The 27740-nt window shown below is 37.5% G+C and overlaps 1 protein-coding gene across 1 annotated transcript in view; it reads right to left on the reverse strand.

Annotated features, from left to right (window-relative positions):
* The window catches only part of LOC145977860 (protein crumbs-like), a 147118-nt gene that overhangs the window by 2306 nt on the left and 117072 nt on the right, over positions 1-27740 (reverse strand). Inside the window, exons 3-5 of the mRNA XM_083110184.1 lie at positions 19495-20034; positions 13150-13272; positions 3428-3532 (exon numbers count right to left, since the gene is read on the reverse strand). Coding sequence (XP_082966310.1) covers positions 3428-3532; positions 13150-13272; positions 19495-20034 — 768 coding nt within the window. The remainder of the gene's footprint in view (positions 1-3427; positions 3533-13149; positions 13273-19494; positions 20035-27740) is intronic.

Raw genomic sequence — 27740 nt, forward strand, 5'->3', positions numbered from 1 at the left:
TGTTCCACCAAGAGAACAATTTTGCATATGTTCTGAGAATGCATCATAATAGCCAGCAGGTGAGAGGGAAAATAATGCAGTATAAGGAAAGGCATTGAAATGCTTTCTACTAGTTTTGTGAGAAGGCAGCATTGGATATCAGAACATCACTAAGTCTAGGGTAGGCCCACGGAGCTAGTTTTGCTAACTATGCGGAAAGGAAGTGTCAATAGTGAAAGCGATAGCTGCACATTTGTTGTTTTATAGTTTTATGATTGACTGAATAATGCACCTGTGGAAGCAACTTGTAAATATGTACATAGAAAAAGTATATAATAAACCCTGTGTAATCCTCCAGAGATAATGCTTTGTTTTAAAGATAAACTCCCTGAGTAAGTACTGTCAATTACCAGTAGTTTATTCACTTTCTGTACTTGTGTACTGCATTGTGAATGTACCTAGGGGCAGATATAAATGTTGTATGACCCCCTTTCTGAAATTCTGGCATTTTTGGTAATCTGATCTCGAGGCACCCAGGGAGAGGTGAGGAAAGAGAAAGATTGCATGAATAAAAGGAAGTAATTCAGGGCCGGAAAGAAGAAGGGTAACAGGGGAAACAATGCAAAATAAAGCCTATTCTATATATGCTGTGTGAGTTCCTTTCTGTAATTACAACACTATTTTATTCAAGTTCCCTACACTTCTCCAGACTGAATATTAAAGAAACTGCAAGTTCCCTACACTTCTCCAGAATGAATATTAAAGAAACTGCAGATTAGAAGTTTAAAATATAGTGGTAGAAAAGTAACACAAAATAAGAAAAATACATCGAGCATCACAATTTTTGCCCTTTTCTTCTCCCCTACCCACTCCTGTAACATAATGTATGTCATCCACATTTGTTTCACAGAGATATTGGTGAGCTTACGATGCAAGAATTTACAAAAGCTCCTTTGCATTCCTTGGTAATTTAACACCGCAGTGCACCCGTAACGTTGTTTGGAGAAAACTAAGGTGATAATTAGGGAGCGGAAGTTGACCTAAAAAATATAGGTATATGACCTATAGAATGTCCTAAAAATGGGAAAAAATGACCATTAAATTTGTTAGTTTCAGGTTAAAAATTGAAATGAAAAGTAAATTAAACTAAATGCAATTTTGTTTTTTAAAAAAGGGCACCAAATGATACCACACGCAAATTCAATCAAAATATGCAACGAGGATTTCAAATGGAAACAACCGAATAATTTTTAAACAATTTAATGAAAAAGTTGTATACACTGAATGAATTGGTGTAAAATGCATTAATTTCCCGCATCTGTGCTTGTAAATTGCAATCTTGCAAGATCTATATAGGCCTATGTTCACCTTGGTGAAGAGACTCAAGAATATTACCAAAATGAAAGAAGTTATAAAATATGATGAAACAATACACCGAATATAGTGAAAAATAACGGGAAAATGTTGAAAATCGGAGAAAATGACCTAAAACCTGAAAATTGGCAAAACATGCAAAACAAAATGCACTTTAAAATTACCTTCTTTGGGTTCTAGATGAAGTGTAATATTGTGTATATTTAATGACATTGTGTCAGAGATGTCAGAAAAAAGATGATATTTCATCAACTTCCGCTCCCTAGTGGCAATATTGAGCATTATTGTTGTATGGATCTGTCCTTGTAGGAATTCTCTTGCGTAAGTGCCATCTCCATCTTGTTACAATACCCAGTTTCCTCAAGCTGTGCTATTGTCAAAACGTCATGGTTTCTGTGCCACATGCATGTGCATTTGTGTTTTTGTTCTGGAACATACAGTGCCAAAGTTACCTGTCCGAGTTGTTGCTGTGAAAATGTATTGCAAGGCAGAGCAGAGGCAGATTTTAGATCTGATAAATGAGCTGAGTGGCCAAGCAAAAAATAATAATAATGTTTAAGCAAATTATTTCATTGAGCATCATGCTGCCTTTAAATGAAATGGCATTGTGGAAACCAGACAACATTCATTTCATGAACATAACAAAGGTAATTATTAAGAAAATACAAAACAATGATTACAGATGTATAGCTAAATTTTCCATGCTGTGTAAAATCAGAAAATAAACTATTGATGCTGAAAAATTAATGCATTATTTGTGATTATATGTCAGTGAGCGCAACACCACCTGCGCGTGTAATTATATTTCATAATTTAGCATGTGCAGCGTGGTGTTAAGAATACATAATCTGATTTTGTATGACATCATAACAACACAAAAGTGGAACTGTGTGAACCATATGAGATAAGAATACAATTTTATAAAGGCATATAAGCACAAAACAACTTTTTGTCAGAAGTAAAGGTCACTGGAAAATTTGGCACCAGTCAGCTGATGAGCAACAGCAGTACTGGGCATTCTTGATTTCCCACTAAATAGCTCTTTGGAAAAAAATAGGATAATTTTTAATTTGGACATTTATTTTTTATCTAGACCTCAGCTACTCAATCCAGATATTCTGATCATGTAGTAAATATAAACTTTATTTCTGAATCGCGTTGCTGCCTGTGGTTAAATGGGCATTCAATTAAAGGGAGAATAAGTAAAGAACATACTTGTATTTAACCCAGAAGAATGCACGTGCTGGGGATTTGACCGCAAATGTTTTTCTTTGCTTGTCATTTTGCGTATGTATGGTGGTTTGGCTGGGCATGTAGTTATGCTGGCCAGCCAAAAATTTAAACAGGGGCCCTCTACCATTTAATGGCATAATTAATTTGTTCTGAGGCATTTTTGACCACACATGCTTTCTCGCATTATAGATTTAACAACTGATTTTTCTGTATCATTATGAACCCGGAAGAAGAGGATCGACCTCATAGGTTTCTTGAAATCATCAAGAAGAAGAAGCAACCTGATAAAGAGCTTGGAAGGCAAGTTGAAAGAGTAAGACAACTCCTTTTTGGCAATGCAGAATGTGAATCAGAAAAAGAAAGAAACTGCATCCACTGTTCAATCTACATCTGCCGTGAACACACAGTTTATTAATGTATGGAATGTGCAAAGGTAATATTGATGGTGATGAAGAGGATGTGGAGTAAAGAGATGAAATAATTTTTTAAAAAAAAACTGGAGTAGTAAATGGAGAAAAAACACTACAATTGTAAATAGCAGTTTTCTAAAAAAAAGTGGATTAAAATTTTGAAAACTCTACCGGCTTCATATATTGTATTAAATAATAATAAAAAAAAAAACAAGGAAGCAAAAAATACAAAAACTAATTGAAATGTAAGACTTAAATATTTGGGTACCGCTCGTGCCTCCTCACATAAGAAGTGGCAGCGTGCATTCTACCAGGTTAATAAAACCAAAGAGAGATATATTTTAGGATTAATGATCAACAATGGGGCATTGCAAGAATGACTTACCTATAACTCACCTTACTTATATATTGCAGAAAAACAATCAGCTTACCTGTATACAGAGGCGTACACATGCAGAAGTAATTTCCTGAGCTATCCTCTTCGCACTGACCATTGTTATGGCACGGGTTAGTGCCATTTCTGCTACAAGGAGGACCTAGCAAATAAAAGAAATAAGGTTTATTATGAGCGGATATTCTTTACTGCAGTTGTTTATTTAAATATGAGTATTTTAAGGTTATAATGGGTCTCAATATGGAGGAAGAAACTTTGTCAAATAAAACCTGAAACTTATTTTTCTTCAGCCTCTTTCCCTTCTTACTAGATGTGGAATGTGGCATTAGGAAAACTTAAAAGTTTGTCAGTTTGTTAAGAGTTCATTTTATGCTCACATAAGCAAATTTGAATTAGGCGCGGATCCACGGGGAGGGTGATAGGCCCCTCCCAACTGTTAGATTTGTGATATATTATTATTCCTAACATTTTTAAAGACTCCAATTTTACGTCTGATCAGAAAGCTTAACAGGCTTGAGAATATTGTTTAAAGTATTATTTAATTCAACTTTGTGCTCATGATGGGCTAATGGAAAATGGACCTACAGTTTATATTTGGATCTGAACCACTGTCCAATATTCCTCAAAAGGGGATTGAACCCAAGACTCCTCATCTGCGTTCGTTTGGTTTACCATGACAATGGGAGGAATTATACAGTAATAACCATCTATTCTAGTCCTTCACCCTATTTTTGCAAAATAATACCCTAATCTAAAAAACATGGAAGTCACCTTGGCTCCTATTTACAGTACTATATATTGTCTACATGAAGCAGCACAAGTGTAGCTTAGACTTAATTCTTGATGAGGTGGGGTACCCAAGTTAAATTCGCTCCTCCCAATTGTAACTACTCGATCCGCCACAGATCGGAATTAGACCTACAGTTTAAAGTGGGATCTGAACAACTATGCTGTCCGTTTGCCTCCACCATTCAAACATACCAAGGACACCTTGATTACAAAAACATAAACAAGAATATCCTGTATTTGCATACTGGTTGTAAAAAATCTCATATTTAACAAGGGCATAATTTGAGCCACCTGATAGTGGTTTGTGCTTGTTTGGATTCGGTTGAAAGTTCATGCTTACAATTGATGGTTCATGATTACAATATAGTAACAAAGCAGTACAGTATGAGTCGGTACTCAGTGAAACACCTTGTGTTTATCGTTCACATGTACTGGAAAATGGAGTCCATAAAGACCTGCCAGTAGCAATTTATTGCACAGTTTGGGATACGGAAACTGCCTGCAGTCTTCCATTCAATATTTGGTGAAGAAACTGGGAACATTGTTGGATGTGCATGAAGAAGGACATCCAAAACTGCCAGAAGCAATGGTGTAGGAAGTGAAAAACAGATTGCACGGACTATCATGGAACTGCAAGACAGAATTAGGTGGGAAATTGACTCCTGATGTGTTGGTGGGTACCTTCCTGAGAGGCATGTGCAGGCATTAATCGATGCTAATGGCGACAATTTCCAACACTCACTATGTTGTCACCATTGTGATGACACACAAAGGTATGTCTGTAGCAGATTTCATTACATCTTGACCAATAGTTTGATTTTTGTAAGCAAAAATAAGGGACTGAGAGAGAGTGAAACACCTTGTATTCCATGTTCATATACCTCCCCAATTATTCCACAAAACTGAGTAAACACTGAGATTATATAATATTTGGTGAAAGACAATCACAACTATTGACTTTTGCTAGACATGGAGCATATTATTTGGTACTCAATCAGTATCAACCCATACAGGCATATTGATGTATCAGTTTATCATAATAATTATAGATAATTTTACCAATCAGCAGGGACATATCCAGAACGACAATTTGGGAAGGGGGGTTCAGCCAGGGGTGTCCATTCCCCAAGGCCAATGCCACATTCCCCCTCTATAATAGTATGAGGATAGTTATCCTGTTTATTATAATATTTATTATTATCATCATTGGAATCATAATTTCAGATTTGAATGTCTGTTGACACTTTTCAGAAGAAGTTTGAAATATTTGGCTCATTTCGCTGAACTCTTCATCTAAAATTTCACGAAGTCTCTGAAGCAGTTCTGTGATGTCTCTTGGGTAAGAAAGAGCAGAGCCTAAATTGTGATGAGGGTTCTAAATACTTTGACAACTGTACAGTGAAACTGAAAACATTTTCACAGATAAAGAGTATCATTAAGAAAGTCTGCTTTTCAACTGCAGATAGAAAATTAATTGCTTGGGATGGTTCACTCGGACCATTAACTGACAAAGTTGAAGAAATTTAACAAAAACATGAAGTGAATCATGTTTTTCTAGAAATAGAGACAATAGTGTGTTTTTACTGTCTGGTACATAATTGAATATAAGGTATTTGTTTCTAGTATTTTACCTCTGCATGTATTAGTTCTAAAAAAAGGCACAAACTTCACTTACTGTGCCAAAACAGTTCTCACTGAAGTTAGATTTTCAGCTGATATATCACTACCCAGTGTGAAACTAAAAAAAAACTTTTAGTGGATGTTATTTTCAGAATCCATAAATTGTGCACACCCCTGGATACGCCTTGCCAATGAGATTAACCAATCTGTAACTTAGTCCAAAATTTTTCATCTTGTTATTAGTTTGGCTAATATGTATAATAAAAGAAAATTTTATAACGTAAAAAGTATTAGTGCTAATGAGAAACGGTTGACACCAGTGAAAAGAGCAATGTTGGAAATTTTAAATCCATTCATGCACATGTGCAACGTGGAGTTAAGTCGCGTGCTAATGCGCATGCGCAGAAAAGTCACGCTACGCTGTGAAGAGTGAGTCACAATGTGGATAGCTCAGCAAAAGGTTTTCTGTGTGTTGTCGCTTGTGGAATGTAAATCTGTGTTGCGTGTGCAGCGCCTTTTTCGTCATGAGTACAACCTTCCACCGAGGACAGCTGCTCCAAGTTCCCTGTCAATTATGAAATGGGACAAACAACTAAGAGAGACTGGAAGTCTGCTGTCAAAAGCAGGTAAGCATGCCAAGCGTAAAGTATCAGAGGAGAATGTTGAACGCATTCGAGAGGTGTTCCAAAGAAGTCCTCGCAAATCCATCAGACAAGCTAGTGTACAACTAAACATCCCACCAAGAACTATGCATACCGTGCTTCACAAATCATTGCACCTACGGGCATAGAAGATGAAACTCCATCAGAAGATTTTGCCGAATGACAGAAAAGTGCGACAAAAATTTCCTATTGACATGTTAGAAAAGATTGACACTGCATTTCTCCAATCTCTTTGTTTTTCAGATGAGGCTACATTCCACATATCTGGTAAGGTGAATAGGCACAACTGCCGCATCTGGGGGTCAGAAAATCCCCAGGTCGTCATTGAGTACGAGAGGGATTCACCTAAATGGAATGTTTGGTGTGGGGTTCTCCATAACAAAATCATTGGCCCTTGCTTTTTCTGTGAGCCCACGATCAATGGCAACACTTGCCTTGATGTGTTACAATTGTATGCTGTGCCTCAACTCCCTCACAGAACAATTTTCCAGCAAGATGATGCCCCCTCACCACCACTATGACAGAGAAGTTTCCAATTTTTTGAATGAGCAGTTTCCTGATGGATGGACCGGAAGAGGATCAACATTTCTTTCGTGGCCTCCCAGATCCCCAGACCTCACTCCACTTGACTTTTTCCTGTGGGGATTTGTTAAGGACCAAGTGTACTGTACACCAGTGATCTTGCAGAATTACGTAACAGAATTTGTGCTGCAGTGAACAATGTAACACCTACAATGCTTCAAAACACATGGAGGGAGGTGGAATACAGACTGGAAATTTGTCGTGTCACCAATGGAGCCATGTTGAGGTTTATGGGACATAACTTTAAAATAAAAAAAAATCCTACTTTCTTCCATCTGGATATGAGTTTCATAAATAAATACTTATAAATAAAGAATTTATGGCAATTTCTTTTATTATACATATAAGCCAAACATCCTGTATAATATAAGGGTATAACTCAAATACATTGGTCTCGGTAAAGTTAATGCCTAAATATGCAGTTTCTTTTTTAAGAAACATCTATTGCAATCACCTGTTTGCATATGAAAATTAAGGAGATAATGAACTATTCAGGTTGTTGATAGGGTTATCAATTTTATCTTGGATCAGTAGAATATTGGTAATTAATGTCAGTAACATATTAAGCAAATTTTATACAAATACGTTCACTTGTATTGATATTTTTTCAATTTGAAAGGGGAAGTGAAGGAATTAACTATATGAAGCCTCAATTACACATAAGCTATCTGTTGATCTTAACACATGCACACCTTTTCTATACACCTGATGAGAATGTGTTCGAAAATCAAAATGTAGCATGAACAGTCAAAGGTAAATAAAAATGCTTAATACAAAAAAGTTTTCTAATAACACATTAGCTTTAGAGCTTTTGAAATATGTTTCTCCTAAGAGATTTTACATGGAAGATCCAAATGTTTTAAACTTTTTCTTCATCATGCATCATTATACAGTGCCTTTCACGGTCGAGTTCTCTGGTTGAGTCTTCAGTGGAGCGGCGGCTATTACACTGGGCAGCGAGAGCAAGTCTGCCAGCAAACTGGATGCTACATCCGCGTACGTGGAATGAAATAAGCTCATACAATTACACGGACAGTTAAAATTCAAATGAGCACGTACCTTCTTACAAGAGGTGTTGGTAATGATATCCTCCTGCTTCCACACATTTACAGCAATTTTTAAACAACATTTTCACTAACACATATCAGTTCATCTTCTGAAATTGCTTCAATTACTCTCCAGATATTTTCTTTCAATTCTTCTAATGTATGGCTTCAGGTTTAAAAGCTTTGTAGCTTGCCATGCAGATGTCATGTAAATGCCCTGTTTCTTGTGCAAATGTGCTGGAGAAATTTTTAGAAGTGTGTACCAATCATGGTCCAATGTCATTTCATTTCTCCCCAGTACGCACATGCCATTTCACCCTTCGCCTCTTATCAAGAACAGACTGTTTCCCTAAATTTCTCAAAAATTCTGGAATATTGTCTCTGTGTGACAGAAAAGCACCAGTAATATGTAAACTAAAACAAAACAATCTAATACACTTGTTAACATCTAAACACTTCACAAACATGTGCAAACTGGACATCACTATCTGGGTATTGAAACACTGACGTGTCCAGTGCCAAAGTCAGCATAAAGCCGTGGGTCTAAATGACGGCGAACATCCTCCCACCGCCCGGCACGTAGCCACCACATCATGGAAGACTCGACAGTGAAAGGCCCTGTAGCATCTATTACAGAAGAGTTTTACTGTTTTCTGTCCTGAAGTTCCCATCTAGTCAAATGATCAGTTCTCTCACTTTTGGTGTGAGTAGTCCTGGGTTCTGATCACCAGTTGGGAACTCCAAATACTTAATATTGAACCAGTATTTGGGAGCTCCTTGACAGCACCCAGTTTAGAAAGCCACAAAACAGTGGTGATGGGACTCAGTGTCACTGGCATTGCGTGGAATAAATCATTGGGTGTTCACACAGACAAAAAATCAGAGAAAATTTCACCCCCACCGACAGACGGGGGATAACAAACACACAGATAAATCATTTATTGATCACAATGACAGAGAGGAAAATGGTAAATGTGAGTGACGCTGATTAATCCAACATACAAAATGGCGATATTTTAGCCAAGAATCAAAGCTATTGATAATCAGCATTCACTCCCATCATAGTGATTTGCCAAATGTGGCAGAAAAGTGACAGGAGTAAGGCTAGTAAAATTTGTCCTCAGGAACTCTAGATCAATACAGCATAATATAAGAAGTATGAATAAATAATGCATGTTTTACCAAGGATACGAAATGTATAGCAGAGGGAAGATGTAAGGCAAAAATATCGAAGATCCTAGGAATTACTACAATAACATAATCAGTGTATGCATTATATCTTAACTACTGCTTACTTTCCCCAAATACAGAAGCTAAATGAAACGAAAAATAAAATACTTGAGAATAGAAAAAAAAAATTCTATCTCCGCCGCTATCTGCACATTCTCTGAACCATTAACAGTTGTTGCCATCTGTTGACAGTTCTTTAACTTCCAACAAAGAACACTTTTGGAAGGTTCACGTGGGCCGAATTCGACACATTTCGATGGCTTGTGAAGCTAAGAGCCAGAAAGCCAGAAGAGGTTCACTAGACAAATATGCACCAGGTTCTCGTTGCCTAATCTAGTGAGCTTTACTTGCCAACAGTCGGGGGAAATTTGGAAATTTCTAGCATTGTGAAGACTTTACGAATGAAAAAAGCTGTTTTGTAAAATATATTAAATATCTTGAAATGTACTGTTTCTTTGTGCAGACAAGAAAAGAAACTGACATTTTTCAGTTTTCAGTTGGCATTTCATGTGCTCCTTGAACCCTCTTCAGGCGATGTCTCTGCTCAACATTTTGCACATGAATCATCTACTGAAAATACACCAGGCAAGCCTTAGTCCTGAAAGGGTTGTGTGCCATGGAGGTAGCTTCAAATAAACTATACATGTGTGTGTGTGTGGTTTAGGCAACAAGTAAAAATATTAAAAGGCAATTGATCCTTGTTATATAGCTTCTGGACATGCAATGCAAATTTGTATATGAATTTCCACAGAATATACAACATGTCCCAAAATGATTATTAGGGTCCCCTTATATGGACAAAGCTTATGTTGGAGTATACAACAACTCAAGTTTACATACTGTAGGCCTACCTTATAAATGTTCGTGACATGGCACACATCCATCCGGTGGTCCAATTCTTTCCAAACACGGGTCAGCATGTCTGGAGCGATAGATTGAACAGCTGCAATACTTAGTCATCTTGTGTTTAGTGACGAAGCAAGTTTTCACCTTAGTGGCACAGTGAAAAGTAGGGGTGTGCGGGACACCGAAAAGTTGGGACCGGGATAGGGGGGGGGGAAATCCTATCCTGATCCCGACTTTTCGGGATTCCGAGCAGTTGGGAAATACCAAATGGTAGTTTTAAAAAGTTGTTAATTAAAATAAAAGATGCATAAAATAGGTATCCCCTTGAGACCCATAATCCCAACATATGAACATCCAGGTTACAGGTTAGCCAAAGTCTTAGTGAATGGGATTAATAAAGTGAATGATTCCACCCAGTTCAGTGTCAAAAGCTCATTGTAAGTCAAGAAATCAATTGAGAGCATAGAAATTGAGACAGAAGATGAAATTAGCAGCTTTGACGTGGTCAATTTGTATCCAAGTGTACCCAGAGAGAAAGCAGCCGACTGTCTACAGAGATGGCTATTAGAAAAAGGGGTTGATATATTAATAGCTTGGGAATATGTTAGATGGTTTACACTGGTAACTGGATATAACTTTTTCTATGTGAATGATCGGATTTATAGGCAGGAAGAAGGGCTAGCAATGGGCAACCCGGTTTCCGGTATTATAGCCAGCATCTTCATGCACTATATAGAAAAGGCTGCTCTATTGCAAACAGGGGTTGATATCAAATTTTACGGGAGGTACGTCGATGATATACTAATTATAGGAAAGAAAGGAGAGCTTGATAATGTTTTTGAGAGTTAGGAAAACAAGACCCACGGATTAAATTCACCAGGGAAAACCTTGTAGACGATAGGATTAATCTTTTGGATCTTAGTATTACAAAATTGGATAAGGGAATAAAGACAGGTGTGTACCATAAAAAATCAGAACATCCTGGGAAAATAAAAACAAATGTTTTTCTTAATTTCTTCATTACACAATAAAGAGGATGAAAAAGAAAAGGAATTAGCATGGATTATGGAGGTGGGAAGAAACAATGGGTTCACCAAACATGAATTGAACAGGATAGCCAGGAAAGCACAGAAAATGATCAAAATGAGAAAAACGGGAAAGAGGAAGAAAAAAAAATTAAGGGGATAGTTGGTTTTGTTGGGATCTCATACTTCAAAGGGGTATCGGAGAAAATTGAAAAAACGGTAAGGGAACATGGAATTAAATGTGGGATGAAGGCCCACCGGAATTTGGAAAAAAAAACTTTACAGAGTATAAAAAGGAGGATAAAGGGAAAGGAAACCCCAAAGGATTTAATTCTGTATAGAATTATATGCAAATGTGGAAAAGAGTATATAGGACAGACGGGTAGAAGCATGCGTGTAATATGGGGTGAACATGATGATGACATTAGAGAAGGGGTTCCCAAAACAGGGATATCGGAGCATATAATCAGGAGCGGGCATAAAATTATCAAGAGAGAGGTTATCAGGAAAGAAGGGAATAAATTGAATAGAAATGTTTACGAGGCTACAAATATTTGCATGGGAGAAATGTAAAAACTTAATCGGGATGATGGTAATTTGGAAGAGGGAGTGGCCGCAGTGGCTCAGTCGGTAACGCATCTGGCTACCATGCTCAAGGTCCCGGGTTCGATCCCCGGCCGGTTCAAATCCGGGAACTTTTGTAACTATGGAAGCGGCCCCGGCGCCCACCCAGCATCGAATAACATGGGTACCTGGGGGAAACCCTGGGGGGTAAAGGTGGTCAGGGGCATGATGCTGATCACATCACCCCACTCACGACCGGATCAAGAAAGTGTGGGGCGTTACCCCCACACCCCCTATATGCCTTCATGGCGTGTTGCTATGCACAGGGGAACACTTTACCTTTTTTATTGGTGAGGGTTTTCAAAAAGTGGGACAAAGCAACAAAAAATGAACCTAACATTGGATTCCATGTTACTCCGGAAGTTGTCAGAGCTGCCGGTGTGGAATGTGAGGTCGCGCTGGAATGGTGACGTAGATGGAGGGAAGGGTATGAAAGGAATAGAGAGGAAATATCATTCACCTCTTCTCTGATGGAAGTTGTTTCACCAGTGCCAGCTGTGCAATCGTGCATGTTTTTATCCTTTTTTACAAGTTCCCGTTTCTAAGGGATCTTAATGGATACAGGTGTTTTCGGCTTTAATGGGTCTTTTAAATAGTTAGGTTTTTTAAATTGAAATATGTCAGGGACACTTTTTAAGTGTTTTTTAACACAACCCTCTACATAATCCTCATATTACACTTTACAACGCAGCATTATGTTTCAATGCTTAGAAAAAATTGTGAACCTGATGAAGGGGGCAGTTGTACCCTGAAACGTCGTTCTTCAACAATTGCATACTCTCTCATGTAAGTAGTCTTTTTAAAAATAATGTTATACTATTTTCAGTATTCTTTATAATATATAGTGAGTAATACGTATCCAGCCACAATATGTTAAGTTGTTAATTCTCGATGCTTTCTGCATTGTTGGTCATCATCCTAAAAATTTCACATTTTTCCCCATCCCGACCAAAAAAAATCTGTGAATAGGCATAACATATGTATCTGTGAAAATCAACTGTCCCGGTCAGGAATGTCTCAAGATAATTGAATGCTGTATCTTGTTTCATCTAAAGGTGCTCACATTGAACATTTATAAGGTACACTATGTAAACTTGCTGAGTTGTTGTTTACTTCCCACATAAGCTTTGTCCTTGTACCCCACACATAAGGGAAATTAAATGACTATGAAACCTTGATAATCATTTTGGGACATGCTGTATATAACAACACATAATGCAATTTATAATCTTCAAGTTCTGAACATTTCTTACTTTAAACAAGTAATCATGCTACTCAAAGTAGATAATGGATCTAAAAATATGTTAATTTCCAATCAAAATAGTGTACACTCACCATTGTCAATTTCACAGTTTTTCCCCATGTATCGTGCACTGCATTTACATTCATATCTATCAGGTCTTGAAATGCATTTTCCGTGCTGCATACAAGGCTCATTGTAACAGTAGTCAACATTACCTGAAAATGAAAATTCATGTAGTACACCGAACATATCAAAATACTAGGCACTGAAAGTGTATTTATACTCTTACCTTTGAATAATTGCCGCAGGTATTGCAATGAGGGAAATAGCTTTTGACTGTATATATTACTATGAAATTCTATTCATGAGATTCTTAAACTGTGTAAATGATGATCTAGAGCAGTGGTTCTCAACCTTCATGAGACTGCGGCCCAGTTGACCTGATGATACATTTGTCAGTGGCATTTCTTCTTCTGTTATTAACTGCTCTGCAACATACGCATTGGATATTTACTGCTAGCTTTTTACACATTGCGTGGAGAGGGGCAACCCAACAAATTCGAATGTCAAGTGCAGGGACCTTAAGGGTGTGAGGAGGGTAGGTTTTCCCAAAGCCCTCCCTTCTGCAGCAGCTGTGAGCACTGTTGCCAACTTAGCTCTTTTCGAGCCATGTCTGGTTATTTCAAGCACTCTTTTGGCTGTGGACTGGGGGCACCCGGCCCCCTGCCCCACTATGGTGCCATCACTGGCTCCTGTCTACTTAGACCATATACATACATAAATATACATTTTCATGTGATGTTGATATATTGGCTGCATCTTCCCATTCCCTCTTACCTCTCCAGCTACATTCATTATAGTGGCGTAGCTGACATAAAGATGACATAATATTGTTATCCAGGAATCATTTATTTTCGATTTCATACTAGCATCAGTGGATTATTGAAATGGGTCATGCCACCAGATCTAGATGGTGAAAACTAAGCATAAATTGTTATCACTTTAAAGTTAACTGTAATAACCCCTTTGACATCTAAAATTACCCTAGGAGGCAATTTATCCAGCCTTCGTAAATCTAGCTTCATTTAAGGTGAAATGCAGCTCTTTTATGTGCATCAGGTTTGAACAACATTGCCAGGATGACCGGTATGAGGCAAGGAGAAATGCATTACGCTTATGCAAGCATTATTTTATTTGTTCTCTTCGGAATATCAAACATGCAATGGCATAGAAAAGTATATGTACATATAAAAGACACTTATAACTCCATTAAGCCTTGTTTCCACGATTATGAAAAACTAAATATGCTGACCAAGGCAGTAATTTATTTTATTAAAAAACATAAACTAACGTAACGTTTCAACCTTCTAGCAAGGTCTTCTTCAGACTCTGTATCAAGTACAAAAGTAACAAGATACAAAAACAGGGCCTTATATATACACAAACATTACTCCCTCCAGACTATTTAGAAAGTTGTTTGGAACTTTCTAGAAGGTGACTTTCACTTTCACCAACTTTACTTTCACCTCAAAGGCTAAACTCAATTACTTCCATATAGAATGTGGTTGGATTTTTAATCTCATGATCTTTTCCCTTCATTTTTCTTCCTTCTCCCCTCCTCTTTCTCTCTTGTCCTTTCCACTCTTTCTAACAACTTCTTCCATTCTTTGTTTAACTTCAGTCCCCCATTCCAGTTCATTGTGTCTTCTTCACCTTTCTTCTCTATTTCCTTGGCTTCCTTCCATTTTCTCACTAGCATTCTCTTCTCCCTTCCTATCTGCTTAGCCTCATCCCACTCTATGTCATGTCCTGTTTCTCTCGTGTGTTTAAATATTGCATTTCTCTCTCTCTTAAGTCGTACATCATCCCTATGTTGTTTCAACCTGTCTTTCAGCCTTTTCTTCGTTTCTCCTATGTACACACTCTGACATTCTTTACATTTCACTTCGTAGATAATCCCTTCCTCTTCGTCTTCTCTGTTTTCCTTATTCTTCTTAGCATTCCTCGCTATTCCTAAGATGCTTCTCCCTCCCTTCCTGTAAGTTTTAATTCCCGCCTTCCTAAGCACTTTGCATATCTTTTCTGTGGTCTTCCCCATACTCCTTATTCCAAACCTTCTCTCTTCTTCTTTCTCTTCCAATTCTTCCCTGCCCGTTTTCTTCCTTCTTCTGTTTATGTCCAGTCTATCCTGCTTCTCATAGCCATTCTTTTCCAGCTGTTTCCATAGGCTATTTATTTTGCCTTCTTTTTCACATTCTTTCATGCATATTTTCATGATTCTGTCCTCCATATTCTTTATAAAATTTATTTTTGTCACCTCGCTTACATCACTTCTTTTGTGGCAGAATACCCCTGCTGCACACTTCTTCTGATGCCAAGCGGTTTCAATTTCTTGTCCTCTATTCCTTTTCATCAATATATCTAGAAAGCTTAACCTGTTTTCTTCTTCTATTTCAAGTTCTAATAATATCCCTCTTTCTTCATCTTGAATTTCTTTGGCAAAAATGTCAAGCTGCCTCTTCGTTCCCTTCCATATGCCAAAACAGTCGTCCACATATCTGCAAAACAGAATTATTTTGTCACCTCCCTTTTCTATCACTTTCTTTTCCCATTCATTCATAACCAATTCAGCCAATGCTGGGCTTAGACTGGAACCTATATTTAGTCCTTCACTCATTAACATTATTTTATCTCCCATTATACTGTAACCGTTATTCCAAATGGTTTCCAGCGCCTTCACTACCCTTTCACTATCCCATTCTCCTATAATTTCTTGTCCCATTCTCTTTTTAATAATGTCCAAAACGTGTCCCCTCTTGATGCTCGGGAACATGCTTTTCACGTCTAAGCTAAACATTGTCGTCTTCATCTCATTTAACTTAAGTCCTTTTATGAGGTCTACTACTTGTTCACTGTTCTTAACTGCTCTGCTTTCTTGCTGTGTTACTAACACGTCAATAACTTTCTTAACTTTCTTTTCTAATGGTTCCAAAATATTATTTCTGCAGTTCATTACTGGTCTTAACTTTATCTCCTCTTTGTGTATCTTTGGAAAGCCTTTCAAACTTGGTAGTCTTCCTGTCTCCTTTATGCATTTCTTGAATCCACTCCTCCTACAGTCTTTTATGATTCTTTCTTTTATAGTTTGTTCCTCTCCTGTTCCACAAATCTCCTCATATCCATTTTCTTTTAGGTCTTCAAACTTCCTCTCGTACCATTCTCTTTCCATCACCACAATTGCTCCTCCTTTATCTGCCTGCTCTATCACCACATCATTTCTTGTCTTGATTTTCTTCATCCCTTCCCTTTCTTTTTGACTCAAATTATCTACTTTTCCTTGTTTTCCCATTTCATTCTTCAGTATGGCTGCTGTTCTTCTTCTAATCTTGTCTCTTTCTGGTTCTTCTTTTATATGGAGCACTGCTTCTTCAATGTCATATATAACTTCCTCATAATCTACATTTCTTTCTTTAACTTTAAAACCTCTACCTAGTTTTAAAAAAGCTTCCTCTTCTTTTGTTAGGTCTACATTCCCTATTACCACAACTCTTCTTCTGGTATCCTCTTCTTCTTCCTCTTCTCCTCTTTCTTCTTTCCATCCTAGTCCCTCTCCTTTCTTCTTCAATTTTATTTTCATTTTCTCTCTAAATTTCTCCTGCCAGATTTTCATTTCATGAAATGTATATTCTCTCGTAAAAATGGTGAGACCATCTTCAAGAGCTTTTTCAATTTTTGTCAGGTTCTCCTTTATTATCTTTATTTCCTTTCTTCTTGCCCTTATTTCATTCCATATCAGTTCTTTTTCCATTTTCTGGACCAATATCCTCCATCTCCTGGTGTTGCAAACCACTGCCTTCTTACTTATTTTTAATCCTTTAGGCGCTGTGCCTCTCTCCAAACATTTTCTCAGAAACTTCTCTTGTTCGTCTTTGTGTATTTCTTTCCTCTTCAAGTCCTTCCAATTGTTAATTTTCCTCATCAGCCTTGGAAAATGTCCAATTATAACACCATTAAGCCTTGTTTCCATGATTATGAAAAACTAAATATGCTGACCAAGGCAGTAATTTATTTTATTAAAAACATAAACTAAACGTAACGTTTCAACCTTCTAGCAAGGTCTTCTTCAGACTCTGTATCAAGTACAAAAGTAACAAGATACAAAAACAGGGCCTTATATATACACAAACATTACTCCCTCCAGACTATTTAGAAAGTTGTTTGGAACTTTCTAGAAGGTGACTTTCACTTTCACCAACTTTACTTTCACCTCAAAGGCTAAACTCAATTACTTCCATATAGAATGTGGTTGGATTTTTAATCTCATGATCTTTTCCCTTCATTTTTCTTCCTTCTCCCCTCCTCTTTCTCTCTTGTCCTTTCCACTCTTTCTAACAACTTCTTCCATTCTTTGTTTAACTTCAGTCCCCCATTCCAGTTCATTGTGTCTTCTTCACCTTTCTTCTCTATTTCCTTGGCTTCCTTCCATTTTCTCACTAGCATTCTCTTCTCCCTTCCTATCTGCTTAGCCTCATCCCACTCTATGTCCACAGCCAAAAGGTGTCATAGCAGGGTATGGAGGGGCAAGTCCCACAGTGCACAGCCAAACGAGTACATGAAAGAGCCCGATCTGGCTCAAAACAGTTAAGTTGGTATCTGCCACAGAGAGAAGGACCTTGGGGCAACTGTCCCTCACACAAGTAGTTAGTACCTAATTCAATATTTATAAATAAATGCATGTAAAATTTGCCACATATTTTTGTACTTAATCCGCAGTTGATAGGCTGTTAATTAAATGGACAAGGCCCAGAACAAACATCGTTTTGAGAATGGTGACAGTCAATCACTGCAATTGATATTCAAATAAAATTATACATTTTCACAATTAATGTGGATTTGATTTTTTTTTATTTATAAATATAAAAAGAGAATAAATAAAACTATGTAAGCCTGCAGACAGGTACTATGTTAGCTAACATTGTATTTGTGGAGGAAGCTTACTGTTCATATTGCCGGCTGAATACTACAGGGTGTCCCTGAAGTCCCGTTACCATTACAATCAAACATAACTCTGAAATCACATGACAAAGAGCAGTACGGTTTTTGCAAAATGTTCTACAGCTCAAAACGTTTTCGTTATTATTGTAATTTGTGTTCTAGGCCCATTTTTCTTAATGGAGGGTTGGTTACAGGGAAAATTTACTGCAATATGCTTGAACAGTACCTATTCCCCCAGGTGAAGGAGTTGCAGTCAAGGATTGTGTTTACCTAACCCCTGTTCCAGATCTTACTACTTTTTGCAGAAAAAGCATTGCAGCTGTGCAAACAGTTGATGTTGATATGCTGCAGCATGCATGGGTAGACGTGGAATATCACCTTGACAACCAGAGGGACACACGTTGAGGTGCACTGATACCTTTACAGCTGATTTAGGTTAGTATTATGTGCATTTGGAATACACTACAAGATTTGTGCAAACATTTTAGTAATGTTAATAATTCACACCACATGATAGCCAGATACGTTACTTCAGAACATGATGCATTAACCTGTAAGGAACACAATAACTCATCTCTGGCGAAAAGTGGCATCATACACACTTACAACTATGTGCACAATACCATTGTAGCGTACTTTCTTCCCAAAAGCAAAATGTTATACATTAATAGCATTATTATTATTATTTTCCAGAAAGAGGAACATTTTCATGCTTCTTTTGGTGTGCAGTTTTTGCTATTTACCTACAAAAAGTATTTTTTCTGAGTTTTTTTTTCCTTGCAGTTTGTAGTACAGGGCCCAGCATACAAATTACAAATAAAAACAAAACTCTTTCATGCTACGAAGTCAATTTAACACATGTTGTACTACATCTCAAAGCATTTTAGGAAAATAGCAATAGAGGCAGTTTCTTGACAAGGGCAGCTCATTTTTTGAATAGCAAACCTGTGAGGCACGGCAACTGAACCGGACGGTTTTTAAATGAACACTGAACGGAAGTTGCTCGAGGTTACGACATTCACCGTAATCTGAATGTTCTCAGTCAGAATACCAGTTTACTGTGGGTAAGGAACTTCAAGGAGACGGCATCAGCAATGAACACCTGGTGGACATCGTAAGGTTCAAAATTCCGAGAACATCAAATGAATTCGGGTCTCTGTTTGGAGGAGCCATTCAAAATATGAATTGTCATCCTCATGAAACTGCCTCTCATGTTATTTCCCTAAAATGCTTTGAGATGTAGTACAACATGTGTTAAACTGACTTCCTTGCATGAAAGAGTTTTGTTTTTATTTGTAATTAAAAACAGTCAGGTTTAGTTGCCATACCCTGTATGATATTAAAAAAAAATAGCACTGACATGAGAAAATTTAATACATAGACGTATATACTTGGATGGAAAATTCCAACATTCTACAGAATGTTAAGAACTTCATACTTACAGCTGCTTTCGTTCAAAGGGCACGGTCCCCACAACACATTGTATGACTGAATAACTGATGAGTTGAAAACCACTCCAGGTCCTTCCAAAATGCAACCTTTGAATCCATTCCCAACAGTAAGCACGGGACTGGAATTATTGAAGTCAGCGAATATTCCTGTATTGTAGGTAGTGTTGGCAATCATTTCCTGCTGTCCATTCACTGCTAAAGTTAAAACACCCATTGTATACACTACATTCACATTGTACCACTCATTATCTATTAAATGAGCATCAATCCGATTCTCGTACCTCCGCACACCCACTACCACTATGAACAAAAGTCCATCACTATTCACTTCCAATGTAACTGAATAGTCATTATTTCCTTGTGATAGTAACTCACCACCAACACAAGTTCTAAAACTCAATCCCGTATGACCATATAGAGATATTGGCTGTGATAGACGAACTGATGACGTCCCATTGAAGAAACCTTCCCGGTAATATCCATGGACGGTACATAGATGAAAGACTATTGTTAAAAGCAAGAGGGCACCAACTGAAAAAAGAGAACAATGATTATTGAATATGAAAAATTAATTTAAATATACAATGTATTCTAACCAAAATTGATAACATAACAACAAAAGATTTAATATTTGAATTTTGCCTTGTAAACCATTACATGTTGAACACTAAAGTGCTGCATGGGACCACATTCACTTGCTCAAACTCGTTTGAGTCTCCAACACTCGAGCATGCTATGCTCGAGCATACCGCACTCATAGTAGAGTGATTGACAACGTCCCCTATTTCAGACCCTAATAAGCAGCACTGTCAACGTAAAACCCATACATGGAAGAAAACCACTCTATGCAATTACAATTCTCAATCATAATTCCGTATATTATTATGTAAGACTCAAACACAACACATATGAAAGTATGCAATATCTACGAACAGACCGAAATGCAAAATGGATACATATGCTGACAACAGATCTGCATAAGCAATTACACATACCGTATCACAGTAGAAACAAGTACATGTACATCATTGTTCACTTGCCGAAAAGGATAATCATTTTCTGTGAAAATAATCCTAGAAATATATGTCAGCCTAGGCAGTTTCAGCCCATAATCATCTATTTCATTTTCACATATCTCCGTAAGATATATAGAATTGCATTTCAACATGCATACTTTTCAATTTCACTTCGTCTTTTACTTCAGGATCAATATTTGAGGGCCCACTAACCTAGACAAATGACGAAAATATGTGTACTAATAGGGTTCGAGAGTTCGAGTGTATTTCGCTGTTTCGAGCATTTTTCACTTGAGTGGAAGACCTATCAATTCTGTATGTCATCTAGCTCTGCCCATGTGAACTATTTGCTGCTCGAGCGAAAAATGCTCATTGCAGCAATCTACTGCACAACTCATGTAATATCTCAATCACAAAATTGTTCTCAAAATAGTTTTCAGCGATCAGAATTTGTTACAAACAATTTGAGAGTTCTCAAAAGTAAATTGAATCAAATTGTAAAAAGCAGAACTCTCAGATCTGTACTAATGCTGTAATTAATAAGAACTTCTGTTTCAGTCTTGACCCCTCGAAATATCGCCCATTGAGAATGTAAATGTTCTATGTCAAGAATGTAAATGTTTTATGTCCAAATTGTAAACAAATAGATATATTTTGGCTCTGGTATATTTAAGATGAAATTTTTTCATCTCTGCTATCGTCTGATGTCTACTCACAACAAATATTGATACATTGAGAGTCTTTTTGGTCCATGTGCAGATTTGGGAGCCAGTACGAGAATGCGAACTCCAACAGTCAATGAAGTCATACACCAATTTCCGCAACCAACAAGTGCCATCCGAATACGAAATAACCCACTTGCATTCTAACCTCAATCGTTTGTGGGAGATGCTTAGCAATAGTAGTGGTCTTCGGTTCCTACTTTTGTTGTTAGCAGACAAAAAAAATTGAATAATAGAGGAATCAAAATATTTGATTGATTTCCCAAAATATGAATTATTTATTTTACTTTGCTGCCGAATGACCAATTTATAATGGAATTGTTTTATCTCCATCTCGTTTCTAGAATGCAATGCTCCATCTGGTAGATAGACACTGGCACTCTCAAGTCATAGCTGGTGCCGGACCCTGTGGCTGAGTGGTTAGCACATCGCGCTGCGATGCCAGGGGCCCCGGGTTCGAATCCCGCTCGGGCACGTTTGTTTGTGAATGTCCATTCATCACTTTCATCATATCATCACTCATCCCCATCTTCGCAAATTAGCCAAGAGGCACAAAACGCGAAATAAAATAAATCAATCGAATCAATCAATCAAAATCATAGCTGGTGTTGCGTGCAATTGTTCTATCTGAAATTTCAATAATTAATTACAGCATAAATACCTAACCAAACAACTACTTTTTTTTAGAGAGGCTTCAACATATCAGCCTTTGCAATGATACAAAGTGCAGGTAATGGTGACAAAGGTTCAATAAATATGTTATGTCAAACTTTAAAGGGCTCTTCTGAAAAAATGAAAAATTGGACATAAAACATTTACATTCTCAGTGGACGATATGGTGCAGAAGTCAATGTAACAGTTGTTCACCAGGAAATCTTAATGATGTCAGGTTACTTTTGTTGTTCTTTTGACTGAAGCAAAATTAGAGCAGGCACAGGAAATGATCATGAGGTGGGGGGTCAAGGAGTATGGAAACAACCCTATTTGATGGACTGAGAAAGTTATCAAATACTGGGCCATCCCGATGGCACAGTGGTAACGTCCTCGCCTTGTAATCAAGGAGTCCCGGGTTCGATACCCAGTGAAGACACTTGGCACAGTGGTTCGGATCCCACTTTAAACTGTAGGTCCAGTCCCGATTAGCCTTACTGTGCATAAAGTGGACTTAAAACATCAAATCAATCAAGCAGTTATCAAAACAACAAATCAATCAATCAGTTATCAAATACTACCTTACTACGATATAAATTATGGGTGTTAAACTATTTTCGCTTGTCCGTATTGGTTAACAATATACAGGGTGATTCAAAAAGGACTTTGCAACTTAGTCGGTTGAGGTGCCATTGCAAAGCAAAACACATCAAGTTTGTCATACAACATTCATGTTGAGTTGATGTGGCTACCATTTGTAATGTGGCATACATCCCACCTGAAGTCGATTTCATTCCAGACTTTCACCAGTAAGTCAGGCGTCACTTCTGCAGCGGCGGAGTTAATTCGAAGTCTCAGCAGGTAAAGGTGGTACAAAAACCCGATCTTTAATGAAATCCCACAAAAAAAAATATATAAAAATATAAGCGGGTAGCCATCTTCAAAAACAATGCTGACAGCGCTCCTGGTATATCAGTTCGGTACTAATGGACTACGTGGGTCAAAACTTAACATGTTTTGCTTTGCAATGGCACTTCAACAGACTAAGTTATCTGAATAAATCTCTATATACTTTCAAAGATGTAACGTCAGTTTTGAATCACCCTGTATATATAATGAAATGCATATCTAGAATAAAACTAGAAGATAAAAGTCTGGTTGGATTAAAAATAACAAAATGGGTAAGCGAGATACAAAACCATCTCCAATCATCCACTTAACTACCTTCTGAAGAATTATAATTTCAAAAGTAAGACAAAAGGACTAAACATTTAATTCACAGCAAAACACAGGTATAATGTCAAAATTAGGGGCATAAAAGAGAGAGAGAGAAATTCTCCAAGACATGGAAAATTGGAGCCGGAGGCATATGCATAGTTTTGACCGTCCGCTTGGGGGAAAGGGGGGCTGTCTGGCTGCGGCTAACTTTATTCATGCTTTTATCCATTACAAAAATCATCACAGGCATTCTCCTTGGGAGACAGGTGATCCTGACATCACCCTATCCGCCAAGTGGTTAGCACAAAGCGCTGCGACGCCAAGGGTCCCGGGTTCGAATCCCGCTCGGGCTTGCTTGTTTGTGAATGTCCATTCATCATTTCATCACTCATCCCCATCTCTGCAAATTAGCCAAGAGACATAAAACGCGAAGTAAACTAAACTAAATCAATCAATCATCTTATCCAAAACAAGTGGAACTGTTAAAAGGAATGAATATGCTATTATAGATTATTGAAATTTATTAAAAAACATTTTTCTCCTTTAGCATGAAGAAGGTATAATTTTAATATGTGACAATATTAATTGGTAATTATGTTTTCATGGTACTGAGCAAATTATAATGCTGCAATAAAAGCACAATCTACGTAAGTAATGGAACAGTAAAAAATAAATTTCCTTAATTTCTATACGACGAAACTTCGAATTTTCATAATTCTGCGACTAGATTCGTGAAGAAATCTTTAAGATGAACTTAGAGGATTGATTGATTGATTTGCTTTATTTTACTTCGCTTTTAGTGCCACTTTTGGCTAATTTACGAAGATGGGGATGAGTGATAATATTACGAAATTGATGAATGCACACTCACAAACATCCATACCCAGGCTGGGATTCGAACCCGGGACCCTTGGCGTCGTAGTGCGATGTGCTAACCACTCTGCCACAGGGGCCGGCGAATTTAGAGAGGAGAGAGGGGATGAACTTAGTTGGTTTGTAATCTTAAAAATCTTCTAAATGTTTGCAAAGAGCATCCCAGAATATAATTTAGTAGCCTGTAATTAATATCTATTCATTTAAACCTCGCACGCAGATCATCTTTTTTACCAACATACTATGCATACTTATAATTGGACGTTAATTGCTTAATCAAGGATGCCCGCAGGATTTTTCTCAAGGGGGGCAGCAGTGCTTTCCCCCAGTTAAGAGAATTCTCATATAGCATCCCCACCACTAGGATAATTTGCATAGGCACATAATATGCTGTCTTTCACGACACCCCTCGTACATGTTTTCACGCTAACAATTTCAAAATTTGAATTGTATTAAGTCTTTATAGATATCTCCACCTCCTCTGTGGACGCCCTTGTGCTTAATATCTAATCGAACAGAAACCAATGCCATTTTAAGTTTCGTTGATTCAGATTATAGTCTAGTTCCGCCTATTGGCAAATCAGAAACCAAATAAGAATGCCAGCATTTAATGAGCAGATTATCCTGAAAACTAAACTCTTAAATGAGGATCGTCGAAGAAATAACTTTTATATAACCCTGGCCAAGTGATTCAAAAGAAAACAGATTATGACATTCGAAGCAGGTTTTATATGATCACTTTGCCTACGCATTATTTAAAGTTCTTCATGAAATTTAGTAGTCTTAGCTTGTGTGCTCGACGACTGACTTTTATGTATTAATAAACTCTCTATTACAGAGGTTCCCAAAGTGTGCACCTTCGCGCCCTGGGGTGATGTAACTGGCTTTAAGGGGCGCCGTGGAATGTTCCAACCCAATATTTTCACTGAAATTACACTTATTCCAAATATGTGCTTATTTAGTACTTTTTATGTGTAAAATATTTCTGAATTTGAAATACGTGTTTATTTTTAAACTTAACGCAAGCAACATAATCACACCAATTGAGCGTTGCAAGTGTTAGATAGGCCTACATTCTGACTTGGGCGCCGTGGAAAAATCTTGAAACACTAAGTGCGTCGTGAAACGAAAAAGTTTGGGAACCCCTGCTCTATTAAAAGGAAGGATCATTCTGTCATCTGTGCTTTCATTTCAGAAACAGTATGAGCACAACATCAAAGAATGATTTTCCGATAATTTCCAATCTCCAAAAGATGATTACGATTTCTTGCTGTTATACAACCAGCATAAGCACGTATCCTTCAACGATAATCTTCCTGTGGGTTACTTGGAACAACAAATAAGCTTCTTCTTGCAGGGGTGCCCATCCCCCCCAAAATCAGGTCATGCGTCCCCTACAAAATCATGTCATGCAGCCTCCCCAAATCATATCATTCGCGCCCTAAAACCATATCGTAATCCGCACAAAGTATTTAATTACGACATCGTGTCTACCGAAAGTAACTCTTTTCTTAGCTTTACTCAACACTAATACTTGATCTGCCCCTCCTCCCTAAATAGGGGGGGGGGGCATTACTCAAGACCACCCACAAAATCGTTCATCATAATCGAGAATACCGTTTGTCTTGTACATAGGCGGAGTTCTGGAGGGGCCAAGGGGGCCTGGCTCTTCCCAACTTAAAAAAGACTGAAAAAATAACACACAATTAAGTTCAGTTACTAAAGATCCACCACTCGGTATGTAGTGTCAAAAGTAAACTTTCAACATACTAAAAAACAGGACAGATAAATGTTACATAAAAATATTTCCTCCGATTTTTATTGTTATTTACTCGTTATAAATATTACAAGAGTGCTGTCTATCACCTACATTATTCAATATCTACTTAGAAGAATTGATAAGGAACTGTTTCCAGTATATGGGAGTTAATAATAGGAGGAAGGAGAGCAAAATGTACAGAGGTGGCCAAAAGTCTGGAAAATCATCAAAATTTTCAATTATTCATACTTTTTAATTCTCTCACACTTAATACAATTGATGAAATTTTACATTTTATTTTTAAAATGTATACATTAAGATTACTTGAAGAAATATAAATACAAATTAGCATAATGTCCATACTCTAGTATTTTGTAGCATGTCCTTTGTTTTTTAACACTTCCAATATCCGTTTGGACATAGAGTGCGCCAAGCGTTGACAGTAATCTGGCGTAATTTCAGTGACCCATACTTCCTTGATTTTTTGTACCAGGTCATTGTATGACGTTGGGGACTTCTCCGAGACCTTCATCTTCATGATGGACCATGCATTTTCTATGATGTTTAGATCTGGCGAACTGCCTGGCCATGGATGGAGCAACTGGTAGTCGCGCGAGGTTAGCCAGGATTTCACTTTCTTAGTACCGTCTCAAGTAGCTCCATCTTGTTGAAAATAAGTACACTGATGAATGTCCATAACAGCTGGAAGCTTCTGTTCAAGGATCTGTAGATACACCTCTCCATTTATGGTAGTGTTCCTTGGCATTATCCATAGTGATCCACGTCCTTTTGCGGAAATACAACCCCAGACCATCACTTTTTCTGCTTGCTCCACAGTAGGAATGACATAACTATGGTCATACCTTTTGTTTTTGTGGCGTCTTACATATTTATTGTAATGGAAAAACTGAGTAAATGTTAATTCATCAGAAAACATCACTGATTCCCAGTCCTCTGCTGTCCAAGCCATGTAACGACGACAAAATTTTATACGATCAGTGATATTTTTTGTGATAGTTTCGGCTTCTTTGCTAGAGTGTAGGATTTCAGACCTGCATCAAACAGTCTACGTCTAATGGTTCAGCAACTCGGTTTGTTGATGTCTTCTGGAAGGTTTGATCTTATTTTAGCAGAAGTAGTTTTGGGATAGATTGTTTGCATAATCTAACGATTGCTGTGTCTGTTCGATCAGACATAACACGTGGCCTGCCATTTCGTGTGCGAGACTTGAATGAACCGATTTCTTGAATTCTATTCAGTGTTTTGTGACAGTACTTAGAGCTATTTTGATTTGGGCTGCAATTTCGGATTTTGACTTACGCTCTTGATGCAATATGCTGATCTGGGCCCTGGTCTCTGGGCTCAGTTCAGATGCCTTTTTGCTTCTTGCCAACATTATTCCCGGAAAGACAAGTGCAGGTGATGAAAATACACACTAGCTAACACACTAGCACTAGTTTATATTTGTATAATAAACGAGAAGAGTTCAAAAGACACAGACACACAAAATCTAAAAGGAAGTCTCTCCTTCCACTTTCAATTTTCAAATCCCACTAACAAGTGTTCAGAATACAGCTGTACTGTATCTTCTCAATTCACAGATATCCACTGTTTCGCAAAAACAACTACTGGTATTTATCAAGCAACAATGTGCTCACAATAACAACAAGTGAAGCCAAAAACGTTGCAACAGAAACTTCCCAATGCACTCAATAACACCCTTATAATATTGTTCACTACATCAGAATAAGCTTTGAAGTCATTGATAAAATTATATATAGTTCAAATGAGAAACCAACCTTTGCAGAAGAAGAAAAATATAATATTACGTATTTACAGAAACCATTTATATAATATCCTGCCACTTGTATGAATGTGTAGGCTAATAGAAAACAAAAGCATAGAAGGACATACAGTGAGTCACATAATTATTCGGACAGATAAGGTTTTTGAATATTTACTGACGTAGTCGTGATATAATACGATGATAAATGTTTA

This window comes from Lepisma saccharinum, chromosome 23 (genome assembly GCF_977018435.1).
Source record: "Lepisma saccharinum chromosome 23, izLepSacc3.1, whole genome shotgun sequence".
Taxonomy (NCBI): domain Eukaryota; kingdom Metazoa; phylum Arthropoda; class Insecta; order Zygentoma; family Lepismatidae; genus Lepisma; species Lepisma saccharinum.